The 9,896-nt window shown below is 35.3% G+C and overlaps 1 protein-coding gene across 2 annotated transcripts in view; it reads left to right on the top strand.

Annotated features, from left to right (window-relative positions):
• Positions 1-9,896, top strand: part of LAMA4 (laminin subunit alpha 4) — a 150,524-nt gene that overhangs the window by 105,152 nt on the left and 35,476 nt on the right. For both annotated transcript variants that reach the window (XM_082855560.1, XM_082855561.1), the window contains exons 14-17: positions 1,035-1,176; positions 1,785-1,881; positions 6,172-6,288; positions 7,868-8,047. In XM_082855560.1, coding sequence (XP_082711686.1) covers positions 1,035-1,176; positions 1,785-1,881; positions 6,172-6,288; positions 7,868-8,047 — 536 coding nt within the window. The remainder of the gene's footprint in view (positions 1-1,034; positions 1,177-1,784; positions 1,882-6,171; positions 6,289-7,867; positions 8,048-9,896) is intronic.

Genomic DNA, 9,896 nt, shown 5'->3' on the forward strand with positions numbered 1-9,896 from the left:
TAATATGAATTATTGTGTGGATACACTTACAGTTTGAAATTTCCATTTAGGAAATGGTTTAGGTATAATAAATCCTGAGATTTACTGGATGGCAGGCATGGAACCAAGCATTACACATATTTTATCCCTGTTAGACCTCATATGAATCCTCTGAGGCACATACTGTTATCAACCTCTACGTGAGGGTGTCCAGTGCATCATGGGTATCAGTAAATGTTAGAGGAACCTTACAGGGGCCAGAAGGGACAAAGGCAGAGAACATGGTGTCAGGGCAGGGGTGGTTGTGAGATGAGGCTGTGCACTTAAGCGGGGGCAGCTGGGCCTCAGGAGTGAGACCTTAACCATGTTTGCCCTGGGCAAGCTATGCACCCTTCCTCAGAGCCTCAGCAACTTTTATGGAAAAAAGGAATAACAATATCAACTTCATGGGTGTGGTAAGATTTAGAGACATAATATATGAAACGGGGCTAGCCCAGTATCTGTACATGATGCTCAATATGTGTTATAACCTTTCTTAAAGAAAAATGTGATCTGTTATATAAAAGAAGGAAAAAAGATTGAATAGAGTGAAACCAACTAATATTTAACACCAGCTGAGGTTATGCACCCTCTCCAAGGGCCTTAGTTTCTTTGCCAGGGAGGGAATAACAATGCTGATTCGGGTAAGCAGCAGGTGGGGATGATTGTGGGTTCATTCTTCTGCCTGACTTCACCACGTAAACAAACTCTTGAGTAAAGAGGTACAGACGCTGTTTTTAAATCAGCATTTCCTTTCCCTGAGGCTACTGCCAGGCAGGCAGTTGCCAAGGAGCCGAAACAAGGTGAAGCCTTGAGGGAACCAAAAGTAGAGGAATGCAAAGAAAATGTGCCCTTAGGAAAGGCAGCTCGGGGGGAAAACCTTGCCCAGCCAGGTACTTTAAATAACAGGAAGGAAGTACCTTTGGTCCCAGAAGTACTCCAATCAGGCCCTAAAAATGGCCCTATTTCTCAAGGAGGTAAGAAGGAGAACTAATGCCACGTTTGTTTATTAACAGGAATTTGCACAGTTCAGATGTGAATGGGCTGGTACAGAAGGCTTTGGACGCTTCAAATGTCTATGAAAATATTGCCAATTATGTTAGTGAAGCCAACGAAATGGCAGAACAGGCTTTGAACATCACTGATCGAATTTATGATGTGAGTATTCCCTTACTTTAACATTCATTTCTATGTTGCCTTTTCCTGGCTTATGACTTTTCTGTTTCCTAATGTCATCTGTTGAGCTTCCAATGTAATACAAATGGCAGAAAGGGCAGGAGAACTAAGAAAAGACCATTTTATTTATGTTATGAATGTTTTCAGTAATGCAGGTTCTTCAAGATGTGTCATACTCCAATCAGCAAATGCCAATTTCTTTGACAGCTTTTTTAAACCAAAGTCCCTGAATAAAAAATATTTAAGACTTGTTCCTGCTGATAGAAAAGACACTTTATGCATACATTCAGATTTCCTCAACTCAAAAATTGTTTATTCAACAGCTTTTTCATGACAAGCACTTTGGTGGGCCCTTGGCCAAGCACTATTCCAAGTTCGCTGAATTTTCCTCAAAAACCATTTATCTTGAAAATGTCAAGGATATTATTTTCTCATTTTCACATTTGACCTTGATTGTGAGCTATGAAAATGAAGCTGTATGTATTTTGCTTGGTGTTTAGCAGATAAACTGTATCATTTAAATCCTAGAATGATGAAAAGTTGATTTCTTCTGCTGTCATTCTTACTCTCTCCATCCAATTTCCTCGTAGGCTGTGAGTGGGATTGATACGCAAATCATTTACCATAAAGATGAGAGTGAGAACCTCCTCAGTCAAGCCAGAGAGCTGCAAGCAAAGGCAAATTCTAGTAAATATTTTCTCTTTCCTGTCTTCCTTCTGATTTATAGCTGCTTCCCTCCTTTTACACAGTGTTTCTGCATATAAACAGAGGTTTCAAAATGCGAGGATTAAAGAATAAATTATATTTCATCTGAATAATAAAAAAGCAAGTATTAGATATTTTCAAATAAATTGCGGTTTAAAAAAATTCCATGTAGTAAAATTAAATGGAAACATAGATATCCAATATATAGTGGATATTCTTGCTAATCAAAAAGACTAATTAATAGAAACCTACTATGAATGCCAATTTTCAAGGAGATAGTACCATAAAATACACTTTAACACTAAAATTATATTGCACATAATGTAACCTTCCTTGAACAATTCAGAAGGCCCTTTAAAATTTTACCATGAAGGGATGGGTCAGCACTGTGAGAGTCAGGAGGACAGGGTACCACAAAGCCATCTGGTTTTTTGCACTTTCTTGTAGTTTGTGTTATACAAGTTTGCTGTATTTAGGACAAGCCTAATGACCATATGGAAAAAAGCACTTCCAAAGGCTGGTATCTGCACCTGCTAAATCAAGCACATCCCAGAGTGGGAGAGGGAGGAAAAAATAAAAGTGAAATCATTTCAGTTAGTTTTGAATCTTATGAGTTACTCTTGAAAACAATCAAACTAAGAATTTTACTAAACCTTACTCATCTCTGAGGTAATGAGCTCATTCCTAAGGATATTAGAGCATTGACTAATGAGGTTGGAAATCCATTATCTAGCTAACTTGTACCACCTAAAAACAAAGACCAAGTTTGAAACTGAAAATTTCATGTGATTTTATGAAAGCAATTAACCTGAAGTCTAACTGTACATTTTCTCTCTTTTTTAAATGTAGAGCCATTATATAGAGAACATAAATGCATTTGTTTTTCATATGCAGACTATTTAACTATTTAATTACCATAAAGCAGCTATTATCTGAGTAAACAGACAATAAAAATGCTGTTTCTTCATTCTAATTAATTTATTATACAAGTTTAGTCTTAAACATGCTCTTTAGAAAAGAATTAGAATGTTAGCAGTAAAGAATTAGAATACTTATATTAAAATATTTTTGGATAAATGTTGTCATATGTATGTATTGCTTTTGTTTGTGAAGACCAGAGTATGTGGGTCTTCACGATGCAGTGACTTAAATATTTTATTCTCCTTGATAATTTGCAAAGTATTTTCTCAATCCTGTCATTAATGATTTGTTGAACCTCATGAAAGCAATTTTTCTATTCTGATAATGCTGTCTCTTCAAAGTTCCATATTTTATGTGTAGATAAATCTCTCTGCTTTGGTCTCTTTGAATATTTTTCAGATCTGGTCACCTATTTCATAATCTTGTTTGGTTAAATCCCTTCATATATTTATTTGCCAAAGGGACACTGATGGGGAGTTAGGACTATGTGGATCAGAACTTGCCTCCCTTTAGAAAATATGCATGTTTGTAATATAAATTCAGATTTTCAAATTGAACCATATTTCATCTATTGAGTTACACTGTAATTTCAGATTACTGTTAATTCATTTCCAAATGAATTTCAATGATCAGTAATCTTTATTTACCAGATTTCCTTTTTTTCATTATCTATATCAAATAGCCATCTGTAATAAACTCAGGAAGCTGCTGTCTTTTAAAATCTTCTACTGAATTACTTTGTAAAATGAAAAATGTCTATGTAAGACAGTGGGTTCCAAATAGGACAGACTTTTTATGAAGCATTTCTTCTTATAAACATCCAGCCCCAAATAAACTTTCTTTCTCCTATTTTATCAAAAACTCCAAATACAGTTAAATATATTCTTTCTCAGTATATCAGCCAGTGTTTTTTGCAGTAACAAAACCCAAAAGGAAGAGCTGAATAGATTGCTTGTATTACAATATTCAAAAATTGAAACTAAAAGAGGGAGAGAGGGTGCAAAACAACAACAAAGTATGTTTAAGACCCTCCTTGAATTCTGGGAAATTATTGGCACTACCCAGAGGAAACAAGAAAGAAATGCTTGTACTTTGGTTACATTGTACTTGGTACAAGTACATTGACAGAATCAACTAAGCATCACCCATATATACCCCTTATGTACATGTATGGGGAAAAGATAACTGAACAATAAGCCAAGCACACCAAGACTGTATAATTGAAAAGAGACAGTACACCATGGGAGGGTATATATTTGCAAGCCCATTGGAGAGAAAGAAAAGAAGGGGAAGTGAAGAAATTATTTTTTTGTTTGTCAAGATACATACATTTCCTGATGCTTTGGAAGTAAACAAAGCATGAAACAAGAATTCTTGGGAAAGTTGATCCTTCAGTTCAGGTGACAAGATATTACATCATGACTTTTTTAGATTTGTGCCACGGTAGCCCCAGTTAGGGTCTATGCTACAAGTACATTTTCAAGAATAATTTTTTAAGAAAAAGACTAATTATCAAAACTGATGCAAGAATGAATAGAAAATCTGATAGAACTGTAGGTACATACATGTGTATAATAAATCTAATCAGTAATTAAGCCCTCCCACAAAGAAATCTCAAGGCTCAGATGGCTCCACCAGTGAATTCTCCAAAACACTTAAAGAAGAAATAACACCATTAGTACATAAATTCTTCCAGAAAATAGAAAAGGAGGAAATACTCTCTTTTTTCTATGAAGCCAACAAAATTTAGATATCAAAACCTAAGGACATTATAAACAAGGAAAAATATAAGCCAAATTCTCTCTTAAACAGAGATGTGAAACTCCTAATCAGGATATTAGCCAATCAAATCTAGCATACATAGAAATGGTAATACATGACCAAGTTAGGTTTATTCCAGGATTTCAATGATATTTTAACATTTAAAACATCAGTAGCAATTCACCACATTTACAGATCATAGGAGAACATTCATATGCTTATCTCACTACATGCAGGAAGATCATTTAACAAAACTCGCTACCCACTCATATTTTAAAAAAACTCATAGCAAACTAGGAATAGAAGGAAACTTCCATAATTTAATAAAGAATAATAAAATAATATTCAACAAACCAATATTCATACTGAAATATTGAAAGCTTTTCCATTAAGATTGAAAATAAAATAAGGATTCCCCACATTATCAATTCAATGTGTAAATATCCAGTTTAATTCTATGTAAAACAATTAGAAAGTAACTGTTTTTAAAATAACACCATTTGCAATAACATAAATTACCTAGGAATAAATCTGATGCAAGATGCTAAGATCTTTACACATAAAACTATAATACACTACTGAAGAAATTAAAAGATGATCTAAATAAATGGAGATAAAAATGAGAATTTAGATCTAGGGAAGAATAAATAAAAACTGTGTTCATTAAGTGGAAGACTTGAATTTGTAAAAATAACAGTTTCTGCCAAAATTTATCTATAGATTCAATATAATCTCATTTAAAGTACCAGAACTGTATGTACATATACAGGATGCTTTTAGAATTTCTTTGGAAATGGGGGTGGATGGTGGTAGGCAAGAATAGCCAGCACAGTCTTGAATTAAAAAAAAAAAAACTAGAGGACTTAAACTACCCAATACCAAGACTTAAAACTGTACAAAAATTAAGACAGAGATACAAAAAGATATAGAAAATTACAATACTCTATCATTTCTTCTGAATAAAGCTTAAAAATAGACACAACTAACGGGCAGAGATAGGATTCAGAATAGTGGTCATCTTTGGGTAATCATGGAGGTCCCAGGAAACCATAACGGGCTAATAATGCTTTTAAAAATGCTTTTCTTGACCTGGGTGCTGGTTATATTTTGTGTTCAGTTTGTGAAAACTCATCAAGCTGTACACTTATAATTGTGTACCCTTTTCTAGATGTGTGTTGTGTATCAATTAAAATTTATTAAAACAATCAAGAAAAAATAATTATTCTTATCTAACCAGTTATCACCATAAGTATAGATAGATCTTTTCAGCTCTTTATCAATCGTGCTGCTCGTAGTTGTTAGTCACAGCAGTGCTATATTTTTCAATCAAAAAAGTTAGCCATTATCTGTACATCCGTATGAGTTACTTTATGACATCCTAAATCACTCCGAAACAGTGTTACAAGTTTTCTGCAATCCTTTACCTCTGAGTTGAAATGCCGCTTTCCAGAATTGGTGTTCTATGTTATATTTTATTCAGAATATTGCAGATGACTTAGTGGTACAAACCAGAATTTTCCTTGTTGCAGTGGAGATTTCTTTCCTGGCATCTTTGCCCTACTTGTACTTTTTTTGGCTTCTTCTCCACAGGCAATGACGAGGCAGTGGCTGACACCAGTAGGCGCGTGGGTGGAGCCCTAGCAAGGAAGAGTGCCCTCAAAAACAGATTAAATGATGCCATTAAGAGACTACAAGCCACAGAGAGAGGTGAGGATCTCAGAGAGAACTTAAGGCTCATCTGTTTGTTCACTAGTATTAAGGTAAACCTTTGAGGAAAGAGTAGGTGATTCTTTGCTTATTAATCTTTTTATAAATAAATATTGCTTTCTGATGACAAAAGAAACTATGTTTTTCTCACTCACACACGCACACACATACACACAAAAGTCCTGGAAAATAATAAAAGCTGTAGTCACATCACCTAGGGGTGACAATTAAATTTGAGAGCATTTTCCTCCAATCTTGTGTGTATGTGTGTGCGTGCACGCATGCATGTCAATGAGATCATGATGTTTATACTATTTGGTAACCTACTTTCTTGTGAACATTCTTTTTCACTAACAAATATGCCCTAATTTGGTTATTGGGTTTCTCTGGCCCCAGCAGTAAACAGCTGCTCTCTGTTACATGCCATGTCATTCTTATAGTGCAAGCAGGGAGACCACTGAGCCAGAGAGAAAAACAAGAGCACTCATGCTGCCTAATCTGGAACTACAGTGCTATCTTAGAAAGATGTGATTGGGCGCATAAGTGCCTTTCCCGGCATAGTGAAAGTTAACACATTGCTGCTGGATGTGGTGTTTCACTACACAGAGCAAATTCAGCTACAGAACTACAAGATGCCAAAGCCCTGGCCGGAAGGGTGTCATCAGCATCATCAGAGCTACCACATGCTAAGCACTGGGCTGTGTTTTACAAACATTATCTCATGTGGGAAAGTATTGCTGTTGCCTTTAGGCTGATGTGAACTCTGAAGCTTGTCAAGGTTGGGGAACTTGCTCCAAAAGGCACAGCAACAAAAAGAAGCAGACCCAGGATTCAAAGCTACATCCATCAGAGTTCAGAGCATGTGGGGTTAAGTTAAATGTTTCTCCGGTTAAAAATAATTAAAGCTACAACCTCACCTGAGTGATTTTTAATTGTTTTTATTACAGAAATAATACATGACCATTATAGAAAAATAAGAAAAGAGAAAGAAGAGAAATCTTTTATAATCTCATTACCCAGGAAAAAACCGTTTTGTTGTAAACTTATATTGGTTTTATTTTAAATATATAACTTTAAAAAATTTCACTATAGATCTCTTTTGAAACTTGCTTTTCTTATTCAAAAATACCTTTCCTTATCAATTAACTTCAGTACTAGAGCATCATTTTTATGACAGAAGCTGCCCCACAAAGAAGAAAGTGATATTTACAATGAATTTCAGACATAGGCGTTTTATGAGTTAGTATCTAATATGCATTTTCTATAGCTTCCTCACCAGGTCTCTAACCTGAAGAAATACTACTCTTTTTTTTTAATTTCCCTTTAATTTGGAAATGTTTTAAATGAATGACATGATTTTAATGAGACTTTAGAGTCTTCCAAGCTCACTTGTTAATACTATTTACAATATTCTAGTGCACCTGACTTACACCATAATTAACATTTATTTAAAGATCTCGGTTTGGCTGAAAAACCTGAATTTGAGGTCTCTTTCATCCCAGTGATGAAATGGATATTCATGACCCCATCAAATGTCCTACTTCTTTGCAAAGTAAATGTCCTTGTGCTCTGTGTGAAGGTGACGCTCAGCAGCGCCTGGGTCAGTCCAAGCTGATCACCGCAGAAGCTAACAAGACCACAATGGAAGTCCAGCAGGCAGCCGCCCCGATGGCTAACAGTCTAACCAACTGGTCACAGAATCTTCAACATTTTGACTCATCTGCTTACAACACTGCAGTGGACTTTGCCAGAGATGCAGGTATCACTTAGTAACTTCACAATTTGCATCCAATTGAGGAATTGGCCATTAAACCCTACACATCTCTTGTTAAGAAGCAATTTTTTTCATTCAAGTTTTAGATTGGAATATTGTAGAAGTTAGCTTAGAAAAGGATAAAACTTTTTGCTCAGTTCATCTGTCAATATATATGTATGTGTGTGGACATAGGAAATACATGTATTTCCCATAAATAAACACCAGACAGACTGGTTGAGTTAATTTTTTTCTACGTGAAATAATGGTAACACTTGTTTTTATCAATGTAAGATTGATTCTTTGGGGAAGAAGGGCAATCACCTGTTAGAATAAATATGTTAATAAAATATTGGTTTGCTTTTAGGAAAAAAATTTACTAAACAGCACTGCTGTTACTAAACATCGTTGCTTTTTCCTTACCTGAGTAAAGCAGGTTATTACCAACAAGTACTGAATATGGCCAAATATAACTTCAGCTTCCCATTAAGAAGTAAAGTCTGTTGGCCAACTTGAATATAAATATATAGTAATGAAGATGAAATATGTTGATATCTATCTAATTTAGTTATACATAGATATTAAAATCACATATTACTTGAGAATTATTTTCCAGTCTCATATTTTTATTCCATCTTTTCGTACCTCCTAAATATCAATGTCTTTGTCATGATTAGAACTTCCAGTTCTCCAGAATGGTTTTGCAGACCGTATTCCCTTCACTTTCATCTGGATTAAGAACCAACTTTTTAAATCCACGTATGGATTTGTCCATCGCTAGAAATTTTATCCCAGGGCACAATATCCATTCCTGTAACAGGAAGATAGCTCTTTTATACTCATCTTTTAAGTATATATTCATGAGCCCTCCATGTAACCACTCAATTTCTTTTGAAACTTAATCTTTAGAAAATGTGCCTACATGATATCCAATATTTACATTTGTAAAGATATTGCCTCAGGAATATTTACTAAATTGGTGTTAATTTTTTTTCCTCCTTGTTCAGTCCCATCAGTGATTCCAGTAACCATCTAGGACTAACACTGATTGTGTGCTTTCCTCAAATAGCATTTTGTGGTTCAAAACAAAGTAAATGAAAAAGCATACCATAATATGAGACTTCATAAAGACTCTAAAGTGGCTCCCTTTCTCTGAGAGAATTGAGGGTAGAGAAACCTGTTTTGTACACATTTTCATAATCAGCATTTAATGTAATGCTTTAAACATACTTTATTGCCTCTGTTGTTGAAGACTATTATACTATAACAATAGCCATTGTATAGCATAGCTATTGTGGTCAGTGATCCAAATAACAAATATTTACCACTGTATTAACAAATACACTACATGATAGTAGCTATTATTTACCTGATTTCATTCCTTTTGCTGGAGAAGCACCTTGTTTCCTAAGTACAGAAAAGAGAAGTTTCCTAGGTCCTCACTGACATATTCTCCCGAATCTGAGTTTAGTTTGGCTCCAGGAAGAGGCTTGCTTTTGTTCAGCTGCTAATGCTCAGTGACCATGCCCTACCCTTAGATAGGAGTTTGCCCAAAGATATTTATTTTCAAGTCCAGTGGTTTTCAAACACTAGTGTGCATCGGAATCACCTGAGCCCCACCTCCATGTTGCTGGTCTGGGGACCACACATGGAGAGCCAGTGCTCCAGTCCATGAAACTTTGGAGAAAGTTACGGCATTCTCTGTATCTGGGGTTCTTTCATCAAGCTGTATCCTTATGATTTGTGCCCTTTTCTCTGTGTGTGTTATACATCCCCCCTCCCCACACAACAAAACATAACCTAAAAAGTCAGTAAGATCTGCTCCTACCATCACCTTTGTCTGGGACCATAAACC

The sequence above is a fragment of the Leucopleurus acutus genome (assembly GCF_964270905.1).
Source record: "Leucopleurus acutus genome assembly, chromosome: 15".
Lineage (NCBI taxonomy): Eukaryota > Metazoa > Chordata > Mammalia > Artiodactyla > Delphinidae > Leucopleurus > Leucopleurus acutus.